The sequence below is a fragment of the Durio zibethinus genome, chromosome 22 (assembly GCF_047325235.1).
Source record: "Durio zibethinus cultivar Kanyao isolate XHJ-2024 chromosome 22, ASM4732523v1, whole genome shotgun sequence".
In the NCBI taxonomy this organism is placed as follows: domain Eukaryota; kingdom Viridiplantae; phylum Streptophyta; class Magnoliopsida; order Malvales; family Malvaceae; genus Durio; species Durio zibethinus.
In genome coordinates, this window is record NC_143183.1 from 5,899,256 (window position 1) to 5,924,877 (window position 25,622).

General features: G+C 33.1%; 3 protein-coding genes and 1 pseudogene across 6 annotated transcripts; 2 read left to right on the plus strand and 2 right to left on the minus strand.

The window, feature by feature from the left end:
• The first annotated feature begins 1,015 nt into the window (after window positions 1-1,015).
• LOC111307868 (purple acid phosphatase 15-like) lies at window positions 1,016-6,522 on the plus strand. The gene is made up of 8 exons (XM_089751989.1): window positions 1,016-1,589; window positions 3,202-3,393; window positions 3,983-4,316; window positions 4,555-4,772; window positions 5,070-5,260; window positions 5,399-5,683; window positions 5,770-5,886; window positions 6,357-6,522. Exons 1-8 carry the CDS (start codon window positions 1,322-1,324, stop codon window positions 6,384-6,386), a joined length of 1,635 nt encoding a protein of 544 aa, XP_089608115.1. The 5' UTR covers window positions 1,016-1,321; the 3' UTR covers window positions 6,387-6,522.
• Window positions 6,523-7,006: 484 nt separating this feature from the next.
• Window positions 7,007-12,553, plus strand: LOC111307062 (purple acid phosphatase 15-like; annotated as a pseudogene). The gene is made up of 8 exons (XR_016332136.1): window positions 7,007-7,843; window positions 8,374-8,574; window positions 9,207-9,529; window positions 9,934-10,145; window positions 10,257-10,447; window positions 10,575-10,859; window positions 11,983-12,100; window positions 12,306-12,553. The product of XR_016332136.1 is annotated as a purple acid phosphatase 15-like (transcript).
• A 239-nt stretch (window positions 12,554-12,792) lies between these two features.
• Window positions 12,793-18,253, minus strand: LOC111307871 (PLASMODESMATA CALLOSE-BINDING PROTEIN 2-like). The gene is made up of 3 exons (XM_089751990.1): window positions 17,826-18,253; window positions 17,688-17,721; window positions 12,793-13,422 (listed from the first exon to the last, which is right to left on the minus strand). The coding sequence occupies exons 1-3, from the start codon at window positions 18,136-18,138 to the stop codon at window positions 13,176-13,178; spliced, it is 594 nt and encodes a 197-aa protein (XP_089608116.1). The 5' UTR covers window positions 18,139-18,253; the 3' UTR covers window positions 12,793-13,175.
• A 145-nt stretch (window positions 18,254-18,398) lies between these two features.
• Window positions 18,399-25,218, minus strand: LOC111307866 (ubiquitin carboxyl-terminal hydrolase 2). 3 transcript variants are annotated; one of them, XR_002692223.2, is made up of 4 exons: window positions 24,880-25,218; window positions 21,626-24,465; window positions 19,103-19,449; window positions 18,399-18,852 (listed from the first exon to the last, which is right to left on the minus strand). XR_002692223.2 is itself a non-coding variant. In XM_022906167.2 (4 exons), the coding sequence occupies exons 2-3, from the start codon at window positions 24,454-24,456 to the stop codon at window positions 20,876-20,878; spliced, it is 2,889 nt and encodes a 962-aa protein (XP_022761902.2). In that variant the 5' UTR covers window positions 24,457-24,465; window positions 24,880-25,218; the 3' UTR covers window positions 19,330-19,449; window positions 20,867-20,875. The 3 variants fall into 3 exon arrangements, 2 of the variants coding, with proteins under 2 accessions (XP_022761901.2, XP_022761902.2); XM_022906167.2 differs by lacking the exon at window positions 18,399-18,852 and adding an exon at window positions 20,867-20,933 and having other exon boundaries at window positions 19,330-19,449; XM_022906166.2 differs by lacking the exon at window positions 18,399-18,852 and having other exon boundaries at window positions 18,983-19,449.
• Between the last annotated feature and the right edge of the window lie 404 nt (window positions 25,219-25,622).

The window sequence follows — 25,622 nt, forward strand, 5'->3', positions numbered from 1 at the left end:
AAAAAAAGATTTGTAAAATAAAATTTAAGAGGAAATTTTTTTTTAATAAACAAGTTAACATGTTTATAAATAATAAGATTTATACAAGATTAAATATAAAAAATATATAATAAAATTGTAGAATTTTATTACAGAGACATTCATAAGACTATAAAAGATTAAAAATGGCAATATATATATGTTTGTTTGTAAGATTGGATATGTATGTATAATTATTTGGGTTGAAAATATTTTATTTAAAAAATAGTAAGAAGATTCGTGAATATTAATTATAAGTAATTGAGTAATTGTATTTGTAATTTATTATAATTAATGGATTTTTTTTTCATTTGTAGAGGTAGAAAAATTAAATATTAAATTACATTAAATTATTATATTTTATATGAATGATTGTTGATTTGATTATACTTTTTTTTACTTAAATGTTTAATAAATTTGGAACCTTTTGCCTATCAAAAACAATGTCGATGGTATCGACATACGCAATGAAATAAGTAAACACATTTTTCATAAAACTCCATCAATAATTATATATATATATATATCATAAATGGATCCCTTAAAAAAATTTGAATCCATCACTAAAAATAAGTAAAAGAAGATTTCGATTTTTTTTTTATAAGAAATCACTAAAAATAAGTAAAAGAAGAATTGGATTTCTTTTGTAAAAAATAGGTACATCTTTTAGTAAATATGGAAGCATTTGAAAGGATACGGCATTGCTCCTAAATTAGATTGTTGCCAAAATAATTAAAAAAAAAAAAAAACTACAAGTGTGATCACTTGAGAATTCAAAGGAATATGCCAAAATCAGGATCAAAAGACTTGAGGTTCCGATCAAAGGAGCATTCAAAGGCAAGCCAGTGAGTTGTTAACAAGTTGTAACACTTTAAAGGAAAAGACGAAATGCAATAAACAAACTAATAAAAGAAACAAGTTAATGGCCTGTTCATACAAAATCACATATGAAGTGGAACGAGAATTTTGCAGTATAACTACCTATATATATAGCTTCAAAAGAAAACCCATTTCATTTCCCTTTTTTGATAGACAAATAGTGATCAGTTTCATTATAAAAGCCTACTAAAATCACTCTTTCTCCAAATATACATCTTCCTTCACTCAACAAACAAATGCTTTCCTATTCAACATCCTTATTTTCCTTCCTTTTCAACTGCCTTGTGTGTTTTCCATATAAACAGTTCAGCTTCAGCTACAGGCCATCAAGGCTTTAGTTCTGCTATCTATATGCTTGTTCTTTTCCTGTTATATTTCTAATTCTCCATCAAATCTTAGCCTTGCATGAAAGCTTAGTTGAGATATGGGGTCAGTTTCAGTTTCTTTGTATATTGCGGTAGTATTTGTTTCAGTTGCGGTAATAAGCACAAGTATATGGGCTATTCCAACTACACTTGATGGACCTTTCAAGCCTGCGACAGTGGATCTTGATAAGAGTTTTCGTGGGCATGCCATAGACTTGCCTGACACCGATCCTCGAGTTCAAAGGACTGTTAAGGTTTGGAAGCCTGAGCAAATCTCACTCTCTCTTTCTACAAACCATGACTCAGTCTGGATATCTTGGGTTACAGGTCTCCTCTCTCTAGCTCTTTACCATCTCTTCAGCTTTTCATTTGAATTTCTTTGCTTCCACGCATGAGTTTGACAAGACTTGTTAATGAATGCCTTGCCTGGGTTACAGGTCTCCTCTCTCTAGCTCTTTACCATCTCTTCAGCTTTTCATTTGATTTCTCTCTCTAGCTCTTTACTATCTCTTCAGCTTTTCATTTGAATTTCTTTGCTTCCACGCATGAGTTTGACAAGACTTGTTAATAAATGCCTTAGCTGGGTTACAGGTCTCCGCTCTCTAGCTCTTTACCATCTCTTCAGCTTTTCATTTGATTTTCTTTGCTTCCACGCATGAGTTTGACAAGACTTGTTAATGAATGCCTTGGCTAGGGCTCAAAAGACAAGTGTTCTTTCCAATAAAATTATAAAAAGAACAGCCTTTGGAGTGAACATTTTTTTTTATATCACGAAAATAAAGTTTTAGTATAAGTAAGACAAGTGTTCTTTCCAATAAAATTATAAGAAAAAACAGCCTTTGCAGTGCATATTAAGAACATAAAAATTTAATATAAATAAAAAAAAATTGATTCAAAATTACATTTGAAAATTAATATATATATATACTAACTATATACTACCTCGTACATTTTCAATTTTTAAAGCATAACTCTAAATAAAATACTTAATTAAAATTAACAATTCATTATCGCCAACGAAATTAATTAAATTGATAAAATTGATTATTTTATCTTATAAGGTTTTGATTTTTATTATTAGCAATTTTTTTTATAAATGATACATAAATACAATATAAATTTTTGTTGAAGCTTATTACATATCTTTAACCCGAAACGGACTATCCTCCCCTCATTTAAATATTTTTATAAAAAAAATTACTAAATGAGATGTTAAATCATAATGCATCAAATCTTATAAACTCTAAAAAAGTTAATATAATTTTATTTTTTGTGAGATATATAATAAATAAATAAAATTTTAATTTGAGACTGATATTACAAACGACAGGGACTATATCGCGAGACTTTAACATTTTAAGTTTATAAAATTTGACTTTGAAAAGGAATCTTTTACGCATATTGTTTGAATATTCCATTGTTTATAAGCCTAAAAAATTTTGAGATTATATTAGACTACAAAAATTCGTTGACATATTATCGAACAGATTTGAAAGTTGAGACGTATTTAAAAATAAATTAAAATTAACTTTTATTATTTATGTTTTAGGATTTATAATTATTTAAATCTTGCTCATTAATAATATAATAATTTATCATTTAATGATAATGTATAAAATTATATATTATTATTGTGTCAAATATAAATTCATTTATATTAGTTTAAACCAATAAAAGTGTTATCATTTTCAAATTTGAGATTTTTTTGATATTTTAATTTTTTTTTTTATATTTGAGATTATAAAAAAATAAAATTTGATCGTTAAAATTAAAAATTTGCTAACAAATTATTAATAAAAGTGTTGGTTCTTTAATTATCAAAATTCAAATACTATCAACATTGAATATAAATTTTTTTTTTTTAAGAATTCAGCTTCCCATTAATTGATGACAAGTGTTGACATTGCCCCCCTTTCACTATATAAATAAAAAATTGCAGGGGCATTTCAGATAGGCAATGATGTAAAGCAATTGGATCGAAAAAGGGTGGGAAGCGTTGTTAGATATGGCATGTTACGATTCGCATTGACAAATCGAGCAGTGGGCCATTCCCTAGTTTACAGCCAACTTTATCAATTCCAAGGCCTCCAAAACTATACCTCTGGAATTATTCATCACGTTCGTCTCACTGGTAAATGATCATGACCATTTATTTTTTCTTCTCTTCTCTTCTCTTCAGCTTTGTTTTCTTCTCACAATTTCTTTCCATTGAATATTTGCTATATCTGCAATTGGCCAGTTTTCTTGAGGTGCTCAATCACTTTTTGTTTTTATTTGAGGATTAAAAAATTCGAACCCCACTCGTAGACTGAATCACATGTATAAATTTATAGGAGCTTATAAAATAATAAAAATATCTAGCTTAGTTTGATTGTATTAAAAAAAATCCCTCTAAGAGCTCAAGATGTGCACCAAAATAAGGAAACTAAAAAACATATAAATTTATCATTTGATAAACTTAATAAATGAATAAAAATCGAATATATTTATGAACTGTTTATGTTTGTTTGTTTTTAATATTGCGTTATTAGTCATTTTAGTGGAAAGTGATATATTATATGTTAATTCCTCTTTTTTTTTCACTTAATTTAATATGTTTAAATAATCAAGAACTGGCCCATTTTATTTTTATTTTTATTTTTTAGTTATGTCACTTGTATTTATGTGAAATACCAACTTGTGAAAGTTTTACATCTCCGATGAAATTGAAAATTTTGCAGGTTTGAAACCTAACACCTTATATTACTACCAATGTGGAGATCCATCCATCCCAGCAACGAGTGATGTTTACTATTTTAGAACAATGCCAGTTTCTGGTCCAAGGAATTATCCGGGAAGAATAGGAATGGTTGGAGACCTGGGGCTTACTTATAATACAACTTCAACAATCGGTCACCTGATGACAAATCATCCTGATCTTGTCCTGTTACTTGGGGATGCAAGCTATGCAAACTTGTATCTTACCAATGGAACTGGTTCTGATTGCTACTCCTGCTCCTTTCCTGATAGCCCTATTCATGAAACCTATCAGCCTCGTTGGGATTATTGGGGAAGGTGAATTAATTATGATCTGAATCTTTCTTTTGTTTCAATCAGTTTCCAAATAAAATTACTTTCTGTCACATTTGCATTTTTTTTTTTTATATTTAAGGTTGTTGGAATTTGAATTCGGATCAGTGGAAATAAAAGTCCAGCAATCCACCAGGCTGTTGGCCACATTTGCATTTCATTTAACGTTAGAAGCAAATTAATTATTTGCCTGATAAGATCATCGTGGTGTACTTGCTACCAGATTTATGCAGGCTCTGGTGTCTAAAGTTCCGATGATGATGATAGAAGGGAACCATGAGATAGAAGAACAGGCTGAGAATCAGACATTTGCAGCTTACCGTGCTCGATTTGCATTTCCATCCGAAGAAAGTGGATCATCATCTACATTCTATTATTCTTTTAATGCAGGTGGCATTCATTTTGTGATGCTAGGCGGCTATGCCAACTATAACAAATCAGGTGAGCTCAAAAGCCAATACCATCTGTCTACCTCTTCCATTATATGTAACTCCACTTATCATGTGGCCATTACCCTTTGGCATTGGGTGCGCAAAGCTAACACTTATATGCCCAATGACCTTCTCCTTTTTATTGGATGTGAGATTAAAACACCCTGCTACTTCCTTTGGAACGCTTGTCATGACACAAACGTTAAGCTGATAAGCGCCAGTACTCCATAGATACAGGACTGAAAAAAGCCAATCGCCTAGCCTTAGAAACCAAATAATTAGAATCCTCTATTTTTTTTTTCAACAGGGGATCAATACCGGTGGTTAAAGAAGGACCTAGATAAAGTTGACAGAAAAGTGACTCCATGGTTAGTGGCAACATGGCATCCTCCTTGGTACAGCACCTATACTGCACATTATAGAGAAGCAGAGTGTATGAGGGTCGCAATGGAAGAATTATTATACAAGTATGGAGTTGACATAGTCTTCAATGGACATGTAAGTCAAAGTTTTACAATGAACATCATTTAACTTGAATTTATGTTTGTGAATGAAAGCATATAATTGTTGTTTGTCAATGACAAATTACATGCACTTGGAGAGCTGATGATCAATTTTGCAATAATCAATCAACAGGTTCATGCCTATGAGAGGTCAAACCGAGTGTATAATTACAGTTTGGATCCTTGTGGTCCTGTGCATATTACAGTTGGTGATGGTGGCAACCGAGAGAAAATGGCAATTACACATGCCGATGAACCTGGAAACTGCCCGGAACCATCAACCACGCCGGATAAATTTATGGGTGGGTTTTGTGCATTTAACTTTACATCTGGCCCCGCAGCAGGTAAATTCTGCTGGGACAGGCAGCCTGATTATAGTGCATACAGAGAAAGCAGCTTTGGCCATGGAATTCTAGAGGTATACTGCAGAAACTTTATAGAGCTTCTTTCAATGGAAGTTCTTAAAATTGAATTACAAACTCATAATCAGCAAGTGTTTTTCAGGTGAAAAATGAGACTCATGCTCTGTGGACATGGTACCGCAATCAGGACGCTTATGGCACTGCAGGTGATGTGATTTATATAGTGAGGCAACCTGATAGATGCCCTGTTGAACCAGAGGTAATCTTTTAAACTTATGCATATTCAACTCTTACAAATCCATTGCATCTTAAAACACCAAAATCAACCGGCTGATATTTAAGCACAAATGGATTGTTTATGATAAGATGCTTTGAGTCATTCGAGCTAAAAGAAAATTTCTGTCATTATCAAATTGTATTAGATTTGATAATTGAATTATTTATGTTGTATTTATTTCATGTTAAATATATATAAAACACAAAATTACAAAGTCAATTGACACAAAAATATGATATTTTTTATTACTAACTTCATATATGTTTTTGTTGAACTTTTAAATTGGATTACTTTCATATTTATTTTATATTATTTTTGTGTTGTATTATTAAATCGAATTTTAAGTTATCATATATAAATTGTATGACATTACTTACTAGCATTTGATCACAGAGATTGACAATAGATTACTTGTTTTTCATTTTTTTTCTTTTAATATTTCATTTTGCCAGGTAATTTCAAGGTTTTCTCACAAAGGGTGAGCTCAGACTTCCAAAGCACAATTATAGAGAAAGATTGAAAAGCCAATAATCAAAGATTCAAAAGGATCATTTCGTTATTATAATTTCCAGTTTCTTACTTTGAAGTAAATGCATAAATTTGACCCGATCAAAGTGACGATATGTTGTACCATCATCTTTTATGAGTAACATTACATCCTTTCTATATATATATATATATATATATATATGAACAGATAATTTAGTCAAAATTTAATTTAATAGTAATTAAAAATAATTATAAAAATAATTAAATAAAAATTGAAATAAAATGGATTATTGAAAAAGATATTAATGAATTTTTATGAAATAATTTCATGAGATTCAATCAATTACCTTGACAGTGAGATATCATTGATAAATAAGAATCAATCTATTATCCTTTGATCTTTGTCATGAAATAAATCATATTTTAGGTAAGGTTAAAATATTAATTTTTTTAAAATTTTATTATTTTATTTAAATAAACATTTATATTTTTATTGTATCTAAATAAATTCTGATTTTAAATGAAAAAATTAATTTTATATTTAAGATTTATTTAGATATAAATTAAAGATTAAGTACTTACTTGGATACAAATTAAAAATTAAAAACTTATTTAGACATAAATTCAAATTAAAAATTTATTTGAAGATAATAAAACTATAAAGATTTATCTAAATAATAATCCTCATCACTTTTTTGTTATTTTAATTTTTAAAAAATAATTTGTATCCATGGGCAGGCCTAAGTGGGCTCAATTTGAGCTTTACCTGCAAACACATCAATGCCGCCCAAAAGCTTATGTCATTACTATCAAAATAATTAAAAAAAATTCAGGGGCTAAATACTAATATTAAATTTAATGATACATTATTGATTTAATAAAATAATAACTTTCTAAATTTGATAGGAGAGTTAAATATATATATATATAGAAAAAAAGAAAAATAAAATGTATGATCTCCAATAATAAAAATAAAACAGAGCTAGGATTAAAATCCCATTATTTCTCCTTGTTAGACTATGATAAGGATTACAACAATTCGGAGTTGAATCAAAGTTGATATCTTATTGTTTATAAACTTATAATTTTTTTATAATTATACTGCACCTATATGTACAAAGACTATTCAATATCTTCTGTATGACTTTTTAGAAACCTTTGCCTCTTTCTTTTTCCATGCTGGTTTTGGCTATGGTGATTTTAAACAGGCTAATACATCGCTTGATTCTGCTGAGCTTCATATTTGTAGTTAATGGGGGATTTCCATCAACCCTTGAAGGACCTTTCAAGCCAGTTACTGTGCCTGTAAACTATAGCATTCTTGGAAAAATGACTGGCTTGCCAACTGATAAGTATCCTTTGCTAAGGCCAAAGATTAATTTTCAGCCTGAACAAATTTCACTTTCTCTCTCTTCACACTATAGCTCTGTTTGGATTACATGGATCACAGGTACTTTTCTTTTTCCTTTTTGTAATCTGCTGTATGTTGTTTATGTATTCTTTTATCTGGTTTTTACTTTCTGATTTGTTCTTGTAAAGGCATGGCAATTATGGATATCGAATAGCTGTTGTATGGTTGGTTGGTAGACTGTTGAACTCTTTTTTTTAACTAATAGTTAATTCTTGGTTCTAATGACCGGATATCAAATCTTGGCAACTTCAAATACCGAATATCGTAATTAAGAACTTCAATTTTAACAGATTACCAATCAGTTAATGGTGCTTTTAAGACAAGTTTTGCTACCGAATTTAAATAGCTGTTTTCAGGAAACAGGAAAAACAAAATTTCTTGAGTCATCGAAGTCCTTGTGCCATTGTGTTAAAACTGTTTTTTTTTTCATGCTTCATGCTGATTTATTGTTCTGAGTTTTGGGTTTCTTTTATTTGCCTTTCTGTCAGGAGTCATGTCTTCCTCAAATTTGATTATAGTATTTGCTTTCTTCTGATTTTTCATTAATTTTTTATGAACTAAATTTTCAGTGGAATATCAAATTGGTGATGATATAAAACCACTGGGTCCTCAAAAGTGTAGCAAGTGTTGTTCAATACGGAATCTATAAATCAGGCAGGAATAATCAAGCTACAGGGAATTCCTTTGTTTACAATCAAGAACATCCTAATGAAGGCCTAAAAAACTACACTTCTGGAATTATCCACCAAGTTATTGTCACAGGAATCAGATAATCCATCATATTGACGCTAGAGCTATGCACTTTTTTTGCTCTTCAAGTGTCTTTTTGGTTTTCAATAAAAGTTCATCAGCTGTAGTCTATTCTCTTCTGTTCATTTTGCTTCTTGTGAACCAGGAAGCGTTGAGTTCTTCACTGGATTCTCATGCATAGTCATCTTTTGCAGTTTGCATTACCTTGGTTTCTAGTTTGTTAGGGCTTATATGAATTATAGCAGGACATCTGCTCCTTGTGACCGAGTGATTGATCATCACATATTGAACCATGGAAGATTGTTGATTTTTTCTTTGGACTGTATTTTCTAATTTTTGTGTCACATGTTTTCATGTGGCACTAACATACTCATTGATTCAGAATTCCTATGATTGAATATTGATGATCATAAACAATGTCAGTCAAAAGCAGACTTAAAACTCTATTAGTCAATCAAAACAAACTTTTACTTCTTGATGGTTTCAGTTGAGTTACAACAACATTTGGGTTCATTTAGTAAATTCTTACATAATATTTGTCCTTCATGCATGGGGAAGAGGGAGGTGTGCATTTGGTGCAAATGAGGGCATAGAATCTTGAATCTTTTGAGTTAGTATCACTTTACTCTCATGTCTTTCTGCAGCGTTGGATCCTGATACTCTGTATGAATATCAATGTGGAGATCCTTCTATACCAGCAATAAGTGTTGTTCATTATTTTAGGACAATGCGTTCCCCGCCTGGAGACTATCCAAGCAGAGTAGCGGTGGTTGGAGACCTGGGTCTTACTTATAACACAAGTACAACAATTAGTCACATGCTAGCCAACCGTCAAGATCTTGCTTTGTTGATTGGGGATTTAAGTTTTGCTGACTTATATCTTACAAATGGAAAGTTCTCTAACTGTAGCTCTTGATCATCCCCGCAAACTCCTTTGCAGGAATCATATCAGCCTCGTTGGGACTATCGGGGAAGGTATGGAACTTAGGTAGCCAAGGGCGGATTTATGCTTTGGATTCGGGTGTGAATGGACACCCAAAAAATTGGAAAATAAAAAAATTTGAAGGAAAATTTTGCGCTGACACACCAAAAATTTTCCTTTAGACACCTTTTCTGTGGACAAAATTGATAAATTCATCAACAGCGTTCTATATATGTTATAAGTGGATACTCAAGAAAAATATCCTAGATCTGCACTGTAGGCAGCCTTCCCCTTTGGTAGGCTCTTTTCCACTTTTCAAATTCAGTGGTTCTTTATGAATTTACCAATGCAGAAAAACCAAATCCTTGTTGAGAACTAGTGTCCACAATATAATCTTGTGATTTTGTTTATAGGATTAGAGATAAAATCAGGAATGAAACTGGGATATTGTTTGCAGGTTTATGTAGATTCCAACAGCTACTGTTCCAACAATGGTGATAGAAGGGGATCATGAGATTGAAAAACACGCTGATAATCAGATGTTCAACGCTTACAGTTCTCGATTTGCATTTCCATCCAACAATAGTGGCTCCACATTGTACTATTCTTTTCATACCGGCGGAATACATTTTGTGATGCTCGGTGCATATGTTTCCTATGATAAATCATGTAAAGTCATCAATTCACCCATTTTCCTCATTATCCTTTCTTATTTTGTACATGTTCTTTTCTTCTTGTTTACTTGCCTCATAATGAGACTATCTTGCTCTTTGGTTGCAGCTGATCAGTATAAGTGGCTCGAAAGAGATCTGAGTAATGTCAACCGAAGTGTGACACCATGGCAGGCAGCTGCTTGGCACACTCCCTGGTACAGCACCTACAATGAACATTATAGAGAAGCAGAATATATGAGAGTGGAAATGGAAGAAATGCTATATAAGCATGGTGTCGACATTGTTTTCAATGGACAAGTAAGATCAGTTTACCATCTCTGTGATAAGCCCATACAAAATGTTATAAACAATACTGTAAAGTTTATTTGATTTAGAATACTAGAGGGTACTAAAACAAAAGGAAAATTTGTTGACAATGAATCAGGTTAATGCCTATGAGAGATCAAACCGAGTGTACAACTACACTTTGGATCCTTGTGGTCCTGTTCATATCACTGTTGGTAGCGGTGGAAATGAAAAGAACTTGACACTTAAGCATGCTGATGATCCTAGTAATTGTCCAGAACCCTCTACTACCCCAGACAGATTTATGGGTGGCTTCTGTGCATTCAATTTTACATCAGGACCGGCAGCTGGTAATTTCTGCTGGAATGAACAGCCTGAATATAGTGCATAGAGAGACACTAGCTTTGGCTATGGGATTCTTGCGGTACATCTCTCTCTCTCTCTCTCTCTCTCTCTCTCTCTCTCAAACTCATTCATGCACATCAAATGCACATTAGATAACATGTTGCAATTGTCAAAAAGGAGCAGATAAGATACTTTAATCTCATATCGGATATGAAAAAGAGATTATTGGAGTTTAAAAATATTGACGTTGCATATTTTGATAAGTCGGTTTTGAGGGGAGAGGGTAATGATTATGTGACAAGTGTTATTAGAGCAGATCTTAGATCGTTTGACCTACGTCAAACGTTTTGAAAGAAGATAAGTAAAGTGATCAGTAACAAAAGCGTCACAAGATTGAGTGGGAGAGAAAGAAGTATACAAATACTCTAATCTTATATCAAATATGGAAGGATATCACTGAAATTTAAAAATGTTGACGTTGCATACCTTAAATAAACTGATTTTAAAGGAAAAAGGTAATGAATACGTGACACAATCACATATTGCCATACTTGCACTGTCATTTACAACTACTATATGAAAATGTCAACAGTCTGTTTCTGTTGGGAATGACTAAAAAGCTACTCTTGAATTGGTAAAAACAATTAGCAAGGTTTTCCAAATAGGAAGTGATTTACCCTTTAAAAAAAAAAAGAAAAAAGCCTACAAAATTGGAGCACCAACATTGAAGCTTCAGTTTGTATCATTACAATTTTTTACTGGACGCCATGAGTTTCTTATGCAGTGACATACTAACAGAGTTTCATGTAGCCAATTAAAATCTAGCTAGCCTTCAAATATACTAAGGAATTAGTTATATCTAGCAGATCTAACAATTCGTATATTAATATAATATAAAATATTGATAATTTATATATTTGTGTTGTATTTTATATGAAAATTACATATTTCAATTAATATTACGTAAGAAAAATAAAATAAAAATTTTAAGAATTATTAAATTCATATATGATTTTTATTAAAATTTTAATATGTTAACTTTATGTCTTTTTTATATTATATTATCATATTATATTTTAAATTATGAAATTTAATATCTAGTATAAATTAAACTATGTAGAAACATATACAGAAAGGTATTCAATTTTGAATAGTCGTAATAAGAGTGCCCACTAATGGAGTATCGTTTGTGTGGCTCACAGGTTAAAAATCAGACTCATGCCTTGTGGGCTTGGTACCGTAATCAGGACAAGCGCTGGGCTGGTCACGATGTGATTTACATAGTAATGCAGCCAGATCGGTGCCCCAGTTGACCCAAAGGTCATTAAGCTTTTGAATTTTGACAGCTGAAAGTCAAGAAATTGAAAGTGAAGAGTGGCGTGATTTTAAATCTAAAAATGCATGAAAAACAATGCAAATTAAAAGGAAAAAAAAAGGGTTAATTCCATAGGAAAAACTGTGGCTTGGTTCTAGCCCTTCCCCAATATTTTGCTTGCTTATTTATTACACGTTGTTTCTGTCTCAGGTATAGAAGTCCCAGACTCAATCAAGGAAAGAGAAGATTGAGGAGCAGATTGTTAAGAAAAAAAGCCTGAGGGTACCATCACCATTTTCATGACCAGTAGTGTTTTTCTGACTTAAAACTGTTTCTATATCTGGACTTGTTCGAGATCATTCTTTGTCATTTAGGATCCATTCATTTGTAACCCGGAAAGATTACTATATTAAAATTTTCTCAAGATTAGGATTTTCTATGTCAAGTTCATTTTCTTCAGGGGCTTAATTCGTATAATTAGGCAGATCCCAAATGCTCATTGTTGGTATTGCTATATCACTAGTTACCACAATTTATAAGAAAGAAAAAGGAGTTTGTTACAATTTCACCATTTTACATTTACTTGATTAATTCGATTGGATCAATTAATTCGATGAACTGAGAACTGATCGAATAAAAACCTTGAACTTGTTCAACTCAACTTCTCCTGATCTACGTTTGGCAATAAACAGGTAATGATCAAACCCAGAAAAGATCTAGATTCATAAAAGGAAAATCCATAGATGATAGCTGTTTTGTTTACATCTCATATATATATGTATATATATATATATATATATATATATATACACACACACCAGGAAACATTGAAGAATAACATTGAAATATTGAATTGAATTTGAGAGAGCTAAGAAGGTTGGATTCTATTAGAGATCTTACCAGTGCTCACTCTAGCTCCTTGCTACTAATAATGCTAGATTGGATCTCTAGAATAACCAATTTGATGCCTGAATATGTCCAGAAAAGCAGGCGAAATCATGGAGTGTTGTTCAATAAAGCTAGAAAAAGGCTCCAACTTCTAACAAAAACGCCTCTTCCCGTCGTTGGGTCATGCATCTCTTAAAAGATCCATATGGGGTGCAAAATAAATGATAGAACAAGTAAGAGCATAACTGAGATTGAGCTTATGGCGATTATACAATCCAATGGAGCTTTAGAATCATCTGTTGTGGGTATTGGAGGGGTCATTCCAGGGTTATTTTGTCCAGTACTGCCATTGCCGCCATTGACTGGTGTAGTTCCCGTAGTTGTCGGTACATTGGGGTTGCCTGTCACTGTTGTTGGTGTAGCTATCCCTCCGGCTGTGCTGGAAATTTAACAACTCAAGCTGTTTAATCGCACAAAGAGCGGAGACAAGAACTACAAATAATGATAGGGCAGCATAGAAGTGTTTGGTAAGAATCATCTGATCAAATCCAGTCAAGCTTACACAAAACCAATTTGGTTGGTGTTTGTCAAAATCCAGAACTGTTGAAAGATCAAATTAGAGTTTAGACAAGTGAGCTTTGCCTAGCAAGATGGACCAACCTGACCAAAGTTACGGTAAACAACAACACATGACTTAGCTCAATCAAAATCCAATCAAAGTTTGTCTAAGAGCTTTCAGTAGTCTAAACTAAGATCAACTAATTGTCCTAAGATAGGACCATGTAGGAACATGCTTGTGGGAAAAAGAATTGTAAAATGTTTCTGTTTTATTTTTACTACCATAAAGAGGGGGAATAAAAAGAAAAACTAGTCCAAAAGTAGTCTTTGGTGGACCACCAGTACCATCTTAAGAAAAATTTCCCAAGTTGCCCATTTTCTAATAAAGTAGTAGTGCCTATCCTTCCAAATTCACATAAAAAATGAAAAAGCATTCTTGAAAAGTGAAGCAAATGATAGAAATATTGAAACATACAAAAAGAAATAAGAAAACCACTAACATACGATGTAGAGAAATGAGTTGGAAAAAAACCAAATAAATAACAGATAGCAAAAAAGGCATTCCACCCATTTACAAAGACCGGAAGCAATCAAACGGTTTAAAACAAAGCAAAAAAAAAAAAAAAAGGAGAAAAAGTATAAAGAACCGAACAACATACATATTCGGACTCTACAATGGGCAGGCGAAAGCGGTGATATGGCAGGCTGAGAGTTCAGCCTTTCACTTGTTCGTTATATATATTGTATTAAATATCCGACAATCCACACTGTTTGAGTTGATTACAGGAATATTTAATATATATATATTTTATTTCCATACAGCAAATTACAATCAACTGCTTAGTGGGGCTATTCTATTTCAAGCCACTAATGGACATGCTTTGAGCCTAGTGGCGCAGGCAAGAGCTATACTGGATTCTTGATGCCATGCTTTACCACATTCTCATAGCCTTAAAAGTCCTTTGGTTAGCAGCCTTATACCTCATCAAAAGAACACCAAACCTTGACCTTAAAAAAAAAATATTTGCGTGGTTATCATTCAGAAACCACACAGAAGATAACTTGGATTTAATGGACCTAACCTTGGCCTCACTGATGGCCCTAACATCGATAAGAGTAAATGCAGTCACCATGAATTAAATACCAAACCTTAGGACTATGAGTTGAGGTAGTAAAATGATTAGTCCTCAAATTGGATAATTGTCCAAGTATGGTCATCCTAGTTGAGTCATAGAAGAATCCTTTCTGTTATTAAAAAAATAGTAAAGATTTCCACTGCTTTTACTATGTGTTGTTTTGTGATAAAAACAGTAAAAACATCCATTATTTTTTAATAGCAGAGAGGATCCTTTCCCACTAATCGTTAAGCCGATAAGGGAAGAAAAAACTTGCTTCGTCTCCTTCCTTTGGGCAGAGTACTTATTGGAATATGAAACTTAAACTATTAATACAAGCATTTTTCTACTCATCTAGAAACATTTACTCATCAGGGCCTCATTTGGATGGACGTTTAGCTCTAATTTAGGCCAGTTGAAGGCCTCCACCATACGGGTAAGACCAATGCGATTCGACCATTAACAACCACATATGGCCTAAAATCCCACAATCCAAAACCCTCTTCGCACCATAGCCTTTCTTTTCAATTATGCCCATATCCTCCATTTTTTCCTTTTTATCTTTGGGATTATAGTAGCAGGAGGAAAATATCTCACCCATTTAACTTTCTTTTTTCTTTTTTTTTTTCTTTTTCATTTTAAAATTTTTGAATAACTTTTTAATTTAATATAATATATAATAAATTGTTAGGGGCAGAGACAATTTCATCCTTGCACTATAATGACAAAAAAAAGTGACAAATATAATTGGAAATAACTGGAAAGGGTGATTGTGATGAAGGGTTGGAATTAGGACTGGACCATTAAAGTCCAATTGGATTTTAACCCTCTCCCCTCCTAGTAAACAAAGCCATCCCATCCATAACAAATTGTAAATTATGTAAGATTATGTTATGCTTTCTGAAACTCCTATTTACTTCATTGAATGGAGTGTGATGCCATTTGCATTTCCTCCCCTTCAACAAAGGGCATTGCCATTTCTTAAGAAGTTTACAACTTTAGTTACATTTTTTCCCTTCAATATATATTGCCAGAGCTCCAAGAAGTTGTTAAGAAGTATTGTCTAATTTGTTAAGGACTATCGTCTATTGTGATCCTAACCATTTTAGCAATACATACATAAACTTTAGTGTAAGTAGCGCATGGATAGCTAAGATTAATAAGTGTTTTAACATTTTCTTGGAATTTTATAATATAAAATACATTTTTTTTTTACTTAAAAAAGAATCTTGCAACCTAAAGCTCAAAGACGCAACCAATAACTCGTCAAAACTCAACCTTCTAATATGTGCATATTATATGGATACCTTAGAGTGTACAATCTAACTATAGTTAGGCCTCATTTGGTACAATAGGATGGTCTGGTGGAGAGAGCTCCTTAATGAATTCAAAAATTAAGTATGCAATGCGATGAGGAGCTCTCCCACCATAGCTCTCCATTGTACCAAATGGGCTATTACACTCTTATGTGTTCAAAATATGCATAGCATTTTGTTTATCCTAGCTTAAGGGATATGTAAAGTGGAACAATGTGGTGAGAAGACCTCATCATTTAATGAAATAGACGCAAGACCTTAACAGACACAGAGTATTTCAAGGAAAATTAAAAAAAAATAAATCAAATTAATATAGTAACAAAAAACCAATATGACAATTGGGAACTTCCTAAGGTTTCTTACCTTAGCAAATGTAAAACCATTTTTGTATTTGGTTAGAAAATTTTAATATTATCTAATAAAATCATTTATATTATAATCTTTGATAACACATTAATAACATATGAAAAATATGAAAATATAAAAATAACTTATTTGTTTAATATTTTATGGGATTTTTTTATTATAAATTATTTATATATTTAGTTAAATATTTTCAAAATGTTGTTAAATCATACAAAGCCTAATCACTATTCTGAGATTGATTGTCTCTACATAAAAAAATATGCAAATCGACCTTTGCGATAAAGTTGTTGAAAATATAACGAAGATCATGCTTTTAATCTAAAAGACATGATTTTTGTTTAAAATATATTAAAGAAATTTATTTTTATAATATTTTATAAAAAAATTACTATGTTTATGAGGAAAATAACATTATCTATATAATCCAAAGACACAATTAAGTGAAGATAAATGAGATAAAAATTTTACTTTCCGTTTGAAATCTGAAAAAAAAATTAGGGATAAAAAAAATTTTGAATCTCTTACTTTTTTTTTTCTTTTTTGTCACTATTGAAAATATAAAATTCTTGATGCAAAAAAAAAAAAAAAAAATCCAACCAAATTTAAAAATAAAATGACAAAAAGTTAAATTTGAGAAGAAAAAATTAAAATTAAAATCCGAGAACCTAACCCCCCTAATAGTAAATAATATATTTTCAAGACTCAAGCCATCTCTTGCTAGACAAAAACTAAGCATATTTGCATCACTAATTCAATACCGCAGACACAGATAAACATACAGTCACGGATAACCACAGCATGCCCGTATCTGGAGTATCTAGTCCGTTGGATGTCCTTGAACAAAGAGTATCATCCAACGGTTAAAAAAAATGAGCTCGTTCCATCAAAACATTACATAAGTAAAACACTACAAAGTGAGAAAGCCAAGGCGTTAAAGAAGAGCACAAGAGACATAAGCCTAGTAAAACTGACATGCACAAAGTCACGACTGTCATCAGGAAAAAACTGAACGGTTAGAGATCAAGATGCCAGGCATATAGACACGTGTCATGCATCTATCAAATTAGAGCATCATCAGAGAAGCTCACTCTTCCTCAAGAATCACAGGCATCGAATTATGTTACTATTACTAGTACTAGTGACTGTATAAAAAAAAAAAATCAAGAGAATGCTTGAAGCTGAAGAAAATAGAACAAAATCTTTCTAAAGCTACCTTGTTAAAAAAAAAAGGAAAAAGCAAAAGAATGCAATGTACTTGTGATGAAAATAGTAGAATCCCAAGTTTGTTTTTACACATAATAAGTTTTAAAGACAGCTTTTTAATAATGTAAGAGAAAAAAAATGCATACCTTTGAGAAGATGGGTACATACAAGATCCATAACCTATATAAAAAAAAAAAGAGGAAAATATTATAAAATAAGCAAAAACCCTGTCGTAAAAACCAACCAATAAAAAGGAAAAGGAAGTTGAAGGAGAAGGAACAAACTGGGATCAGTTTTAGCAACAGTGGCAGTGCCAGCAAAGTCACAGGAACCAGGTGCCATGGCCCTACGTTGGTAGTAGCTATTGAAAGCATAAGAGGCATGAGCCAGGATAGTGTTTGGAAGAAAACAAAGCCCATTTGACAGAATAGGGCTGCAGTCAGCACCAGAGCCACATGCATAGTCCAGTGAAGTTTGCAGAGCTTGGTTACTTGCATCACTTCTGGCCACACACCAGCTTGTTCCTTGAACAACCAAGAAGCTGTTTACTAGCAAGGAGAGGATGAACAATACCAACTTTAAGACTGGTACTGCCATGGAGAAGAGTTTAAGTTGGTAAAGCAAGACAGAGATAGAGGAAAGAGAGGGAGGGGGGAAGAGCCCTTTCTCTTCTTTTCTGCTTGTCTTTTCCCCCCCTTTTTTTTTTTGTTTTTATTGTGGTTATATTTATGCTATATGGTGTGGGGGTACTTTCATGGGTTGATAATTGGCCTTGTTGGCCGAAAAGGAAAAGAGAAATAAAATTATTGTACTATTCCCTGTTTTAGATCTTAGTTCTCAAGAATGGATTTACAAAATTACCCATTTCTTTTGAAAGTGGTATTGGATTCTTCTCAGTTGTCCTCGGTACATTATAATTTACAGCTGTTAATTCTGAAAGAACTGGATTCTCTCGCACAGTTTTCACCCGGTTGATGTCTTCTTTCAAATTGTAGCCAAACATTGGCCAAAATGAAAATCCAAACTATTATTAAGCCATTCAGTTTGATTAATCCAGGACAATTTTGATCCATCTATCACTCCAGTTGGTAGAAAACTCAAAATATTACTATACATGTACATAATAATTTAATAGTTTAGTAGGGAATATTCCTCCAAAAAAAAAGGTTTAAAAAAGTAGGTGACACTATAGGATAGCCACATTAATGAGCAAATGTTGTCATAGGATCATGAACTTCAATCCAAGCTCATATTTTCCAACTGTTATGCAAAAGGTTAGCCCCAGCTTCACCACAAATAGGAAACAAAGCCCTACACAGAATATCCATAAGATGAATGACTAAAAATATTCATCTGCAAAACAATCAATTTAATGCCTTTGACACGTAAATTCCTATAAAAATAACCTCAATTAATAGGAAATGAGCTCTCAAGGCGATAGGACCAAATCAAAAAGAATACCGAAGCTTTTCTGAGGATATAATTTCATGGTATACATCTTAGAACTTATTACATGTCAAAAATGGGTATCAATATATGGTAATTGTTGTTGTACACTCACCTCTTCCTTTCAGGTATCTGTGCCTCTCTCCTCTGGGGTTGTGGTACTAACTTTACCAGGCACCCTGGTGTCACAAGAAACAGAACAAGCATGGAACAAAACCTTTCGCTCAAATTTTTTCATAGAATAAAATGTATGCCTCTCTGCGAAGAACTTCTTCAAGTGATACTTGGCGCACACAAAGATCACTCGCATAATACCACAGAGAACTGACATGTCCAATCTCGGCCTTTTCTTTCCTCTCCTCACCTCCTCTCACATATGCAATGTAGTGGCCCCATCTCATTGTTCCCAAATGCTCCACAACCCCCACCAGACGGTAAACACAATTATCTTTGTCTTCAGACCTGCAAATTTTAAACATGTTTGTAAATCACATAAAATCAATGCTTTTTTTTTCTTGTTGTTTGTAATGTTTTTCATTAGTATGACTCATATTTTAACTAACAACAGATTTCATAGACAATATGTGTTTATATCATTTCACACTCTACTGACAAAATTGACAGAACTTAAAGAACTTATCATAATAATATTTCAACATTTGCTTGAGACGCACTGGTTTGTATGCAATTACAACCAAAATAATTCTTGCTAGGAACATTATTAAGAATTCAACTATTTCATGGCAAACAATAGATAGCCAGATGGAAAAAGTAATTCAACTATTCAACTATTTCATTCCAAGAAAACACCATTTCTTTCCCTTAAAATCACTTTGCAAGGGGTTCTAGCTGCCTTATGAAAAGGTAATGAGACCGAGAGAACTGGACGCATAAGCAATAAAGTGTAATGTACTAGTTATATAATGTAAAATCTCCAATAAAACTTGTTATATCAAGTACATATAAAACCATCCCAGGTTCCTTAGAATGATAATATAATGAATGGTGGTTTCAAAACTAAAACATATATTAGATAAATAAAGAGGTTCCTTGAAATTTTCAAACTCTTGCGTGGAAAGCCATAGGAATGATGATGGACTATTATGTATTAATGTACCATCTGTAGCAAAGTACCAAGGACTTCAATATCCAAATACATGCATAAATGCCCGGAAACATGTACATGCGTACAGACACGTTATAGTGAGCTCATGCAAACAGACACAGAGATCAAAATAAAGTAGGTGATCAAGAGAGCCACATACTGAAAAACAGCTAAGGAGGTGCATGAGAGTGTGTAGTGAATAAGTAGATTACAAAGAAAAAGTATTTTTTTACATGTTCCCCAACAGAAATTTAAAAAGGCAGATATTTTGAAACATCACTAGCTAGGATAGGTCCCCTGATTTCTTCTTTTGAACTTCATCTAAAACAAAATCTCTGGCCACTATTCTAGACCTCTCAATGTTTATAAGAGTTTGGACCATCTCAGCCACTCACTTTGGGGCCAAATCATTATGTCTGCCATCCATAATATAGCTCAGTAGTGCAATTGCTACAGACAATGTTCAGTGGTAAAAGGATAGTACTTCAAGGGGAAAATATTAGAATTTAAAGAATTTATCCTGAGCATCTTGAAATTTTGTCCAACTCAGTTACAAAACCATAACCCTCACCATAAATGTCCAATTACCAGTTAGTATGTTATGATCACCATTATTAAGCTGAACCTTTGTAATATCACACAGATGCTTAGAAGCTGAAGAGAAAGGCTGGCACATCCAATTCCCAGCTAGGTTATGATACTGTTATAGGCTTGTGTTGGCATTCTTACAACATTAACTCTTAACAAAATTAATCGAATGGATAAATAGCCCACCTTTCACTTTTAAAAGCCACATAAGTGAATAAAGTTGAGCTGACACACAATAAAGGGATAAAAGAAGCTGCAAGAACAAAAGATATCAGCTTTTTCTAACAATAGCTCATACCACTTTAATGAAATAAACCATCCCATTCAGGTAACAAGGTCAAAATAGGATATTGCAAAGTTTATCCTTTTCTTGGTCAAACCATCCTATTCCATTTTCCAAATTCACCCTTTTAACTTACTTCCTGTTCAATTCTCTTTTAACTTACTCACAGAAACAGACAAAGCATTCTATAAAAACGGACAAATGAATGCAAGAAAATAATGACATCCAACAACAGGGGAAACAATAATTTAAACAATCCAAATATTAACTATAAGATATTCCTAAAATTATGTTCTATAGAGATCTTGCATTTGCTTTATAAATGCCGTAGAATTGTTTCTCGCCATCTTAAACACCAGACAGTTCATCATTCCTATATAATAAACTCTGCTACAAGGGTCTGTTTCATAAATTTTCTGGGAAATCATGTATTAACAAGCAGGAAATACATTAATCAAGAGTATAAAACTGCAGAGACTAAAAGTAAATACTACCAGCTATTTGCAAATCAAAACAGATTGAAACAACAGAAATGAAAAGAATAAAAGAGGTCACTAAAATACAAGAATTTAACTATAAGAGAGGTTAGAAGAAAAAGGAAGCAAAAGAGAACAAACTTGACAAGAAGCAAGGCTTGAACTTTAAGACATATGGAAAGGTACCTGGGATCCACATATGGTCTAAGATCGATTGTTTCGCTGAAATTGACATGGCCATTCAATTTGCTTAAGCGACCACGAACATCTTGACTGAACCTCTTCAAATGAATAGTCAGAATAGGCGGTGCCTTGTTTATGAGGACCCTCTTTGTTGCATTTCTCTTCACCTTCACGTTTTTAGAGTCTATCTCTTCATCATCACTTTCCCTTGATTGACAGTTTTCAGCCATATGTGAATTACTCTGCTGAAATTTATCATTACCACTATGTTTTTCAACATTGCAAGAATCAACAGGTTGGATACCCCCAGATTGTTCTTGAACACAATATTTAGAGGAGACTGAAGAATTTGATTTCATCAGACTTGCATCTTCTATTTGAGATTTCCCTTCTTCACATTTAGATACAACTGAATTTAGCTCACCTGTTTGACCATTTTCAACTTTTATACAATTTTGATTGAAAGAATCAGTTATCTCATTATGTAAAACCAAGCTTTCGCCATTACTGATGGTTCTAATTCCGTCAGGACAGGGAAGTTCTCTATCTAAACTTGGTGGTTCATATTGGCTTTGAGTCTCACCACCACTGATTAAATTCTTTGTCATTTTAATTTGCTTCTTCGCTTTCAACTCCTGACTTAACAAAAATTTTGCACAATTCTCACAATTCCAAGCATTATCATCAGAAAGAACCTCTGGCTTTATGAAGTGAGCCAAACAGCTCTCTATGGATACTGGAGAATCACTATCATCAACCTCATCAGGATCAGAATCACTGATATTCCCAGCCAAAAAACCAGTTTCAGCAACTTCATTTGCCAAAGAGGGCCCAATGCTGGGCCCTGCAGTAATTTCAGGCTCATTAAACATGTCACCAAAGCCATCAAACTCCACTTCCTCTTGTCCATGACATGCATTTGATGAAGATGCCTCATTTTCTCTAACACTCCCCTCAGTACCAGTACTTTCTTCTTTGTAAGGAAGCAACAGAACCTCAGAATCTTGAACCAGCAAAGGAAGCTCCTCTTCTTGAAGGTTTCTAGAAGAATCATATGGTCCTTGAATTGGTTCCCCCTCGATTAAAGAAACCCGACGACTTTCACCTAAAGCTTCATTCAGAACCAAATCCTTGTCCTCGGAATCCTGGATAAGAGAGATGTCGTTACTTTGGGAAACAAAATCATTCTCATCAGCTACAATTCCTTGTTCAAGGTAATCCATCCAAGTATAATCATCTGCCCCAGCAGCATCTTCCTGGGGTGTATCTGCCATTACGAGGTAATCCATCCAAGCAAAATCATCTGCCCCAGCTGCATTTTCCTTCATTGTATTCTCCATTACTTGCTCATTTTGAGACTCTGCAACTTCTAAGAGATTCTGTGAAGCATAACTGATTTCATTGGCCTCGCTACTTGGGCCAACAGCACTTGATAGCAAAGAATCACCAGAAGATGCCAATACGGTTTCTATTTGAGGTGCAGCTATATGTCCTAGGCCTGGAGATTCACTGCCTGCCAATGGAGTCGTAACACCATCAACTGGTGCCTGATCTGCATCTTTGTTAACTTTTCCTCGAGCCCTGCCAACTTTTTTTGGTGGCAGCTTAGTTTTCTTTGCTCGAGAGACTGGTTGAGCCATTTTAGATGGTGTTTTCTTAGTTGGAACTGAAAGCGAGAGATCTAAAAAAGGTTCATACACTGTTGAGGAGTGCCCACATTCCTCACAACAGAGAGTACTTGAAATTTGACCACCAAATACAGCATCCACAAAAGTAAGATCCTGATTTGTTGAAACTACATCATTTTTAGAAGCATTAATGTGTTTTTTCAGAGCCAACTCTTCCATATAAAGCCCATCAAGCAAGCAACGAAGCAACTCATGACTATCATGTTGCTGAGAGCCCCTAAACTGGGGAGCCTTAGCACAGATGGACCCAAAAAAGGGTTTTGGATTGATAGGATTTTTCAAACCCATCTCCAGGCCTGTTTCAGCAAAAAGCTTTTTCAAAGAAATAGTTAGCTGCCCCATGGATGCATTAAGATTCAAGAAGTAGTCCCTTAGCCTATGAAGAGAAAGAAGATTCTGCATTACTGAATTAAAGAAGCATGTATTCCCAAGATTAACCAAACCCCGAACCACATAGCCATTTTTTCCATCCAAAGAATTCGATAGAGTTCCTGCTGATTTGATTGCACTTGTAACACTGCCAGTTCCAAACCAAACATCCTCAACATCAGCTGCTGATGATGGTTCAGACGATCGTTCCTTAATCAATTTTACAACCTCATGCAAAACATCTTTTCTTTCACCATTTTCTTCTGTTTTCTCAACAGGAATGAATGTGTTGCAAGCAAAGCACCACCTCAATTGAGGATTATCCCACTGAATCACCATATGGTGACGGGTTTGTCTACGATGGTGAACAGCATGGGTGGTAGAAGCGGTTGGCAAACCAACTCCAGCACACATATAATGTCCACATTCCAAACAAACCCAAATTGCTTTTAACTCAGATTTGGAATCAACTGAAGCACTTCCTTTCTTCTTCCCATGTTTACCCTTTCCCTTACCTCCTCTCCTATCATTCTCCCCTTCCCTGCAATCTTCACATCTAATAGGCTCCGAGGACCTAAGTTTAGTCAACAATTTATCCACGTCAATACCTTTCTCGAAATGGGGGCATGATTTCCTCTCTTTTACGACTGTGACTCCATCATCAACATTTTCGACACTAGCATTTTTCTCCTTAGGTATAATTTTTGGAGAATGGGCTGCCACAACGTTTTTCTCCTTAGGAGGCACTCGACGATTCCTCTTAACCCTTTTCCCCATTATTAGTTCCTAAAAAACCAATTCCAAATAACCATTAACACCTTAAACCCTCCAAGCAATACCAAAAAGTCACAGAAGCAATCAAAAAAGAAATGAAAAACCATGAAAATAAAAAACAATCCGAACTATCTACTTTCATATACATATATGATGAAAATTAGTATTTATGAAAATACCCAAACTAAGTATCTACTAAACCGAAGCAGAAATTGGAAAAAAAAAATACAACAATGAATGTAAATTTAGAAGATGACCCAGATGATGATTTGGATTGAAAAATGCAAACAGAAGCTTCCAAACTAGGATTAAGGACAAAGCAGGTCAAGCAAAGAAAGCCAACAAAAGGACTGCCAACTATAGAAAAAACCAGGATTGAAAAAAAAACAACAGAGAAAAAGAAAAAGGAAAGAGAAGAAACTCTACCTGAAAATCTGGAGGAAGAGGACCAATTGAAAGAAAGGGCTTGTTTACATGAGGGAAACTAAAAGAAAAAAAAAATACAGAAGGAAATGGGGTTTTGGAGATTTAGGATCTGAGTAAGGAAGAAGAATAAGAAGAAGATGAAAGCGTGGCGTAGGCAATAACAAGGGGTTTGGCTGGCACACCTTCAGCTCCCTCCAAGTTTTACTTCTGTCTCTGATTAGCAAGTAGTAATAATAGTTAATTAGACAAAATATGTTTTATTTAATACATCAAATGAATTTATTGTTTTACGTTACATTTTCTATTTTTCCAAATATAAAAGAGAATCAATCATTTTCTCTTTTAGGAGAGGAGTATTTTTTTTTTCAAATTAATAATAAATGAGTAGCACACATTACACATGTAAAACACCTTTTGGAATTAAATTTGAAGTCTTTTTCATGTACTTGTAAACTACAAACTTATCCAAAAACTTATCAATTTTAAAGGAAATATACTTATTTTAATGCATACATATAAACGTAAATATCCAATAATAAATTTGCTTATGAGTTAGATTAGACTGTAAGAAAACTTTGTTCAAAGTTTTATTCGACTCAATTCATAAATATTTTTACACATTAATTACGTCTATTTTAATATTTTATTATTTTGTTAAATTACACTTTATTCAATTCTTGTATTCCCTAATTTTTAGTACAGAATAGTATTTTTTATTGAAATTTCATTGATAACCTCAATGA

Excerpts from the sequence above, each read along its gene's own strand:
- LOC111307868 (XM_089751989.1), top strand. The coding sequence starts at position 1,322 with ATGGGGTCAGTTTCAGTTTCTTTGTATATTGCGGTAGTATTTGTTTCA. Across the intron at positions 3,394-3,982 it reads TCATCACGTTCGTCTCACTG|GTTTGAAACCTAACACCTTA; the intron begins GTAAATGATCAT and ends AAAATTTTGCAG. Across the intron at positions 4,773-5,069 it reads TGCCAACTATAACAAATCAG|GGGATCAATACCGGTGGTTA; the intron begins GTGAGCTCAAAA and ends TTTTTTCAACAG.
- LOC111307871 (XM_089751990.1), bottom strand. The coding sequence starts at position 18,138 with ATGGCAGTACCAGTCTTAAAGTTGGTATTGTTCATCCTCTCCTTGCTA. Across the intron at positions 17,722-17,825 it reads TGTTGCTAAAACTGATCCCA|GTTATGGATCTTGTATGTAC; the intron begins GTTTGTTCCTTC and ends TTTTTTATATAG. Across the intron at positions 13,423-17,687 it reads ATGTACCCATCTTCTCAAAG|CACAGCCGGAGGGATAGCTA; the intron begins GTATGCATTTTT and ends TTAAATTTCCAG.
- LOC111307866 (XM_022906166.2), bottom strand. The coding sequence starts at position 24,456 with ATGGGGAAAAGGGTTAAGAGGAATCGTCGAGTGCCTCCTAAGGAGAAA. Across the intron at positions 19,450-21,625 it reads AGACCATATGTGGATCCCAG|GTCTGAAGACAAAGATAATT; the intron begins GTACCTTTCCAT and ends TAAAATTTGCAG.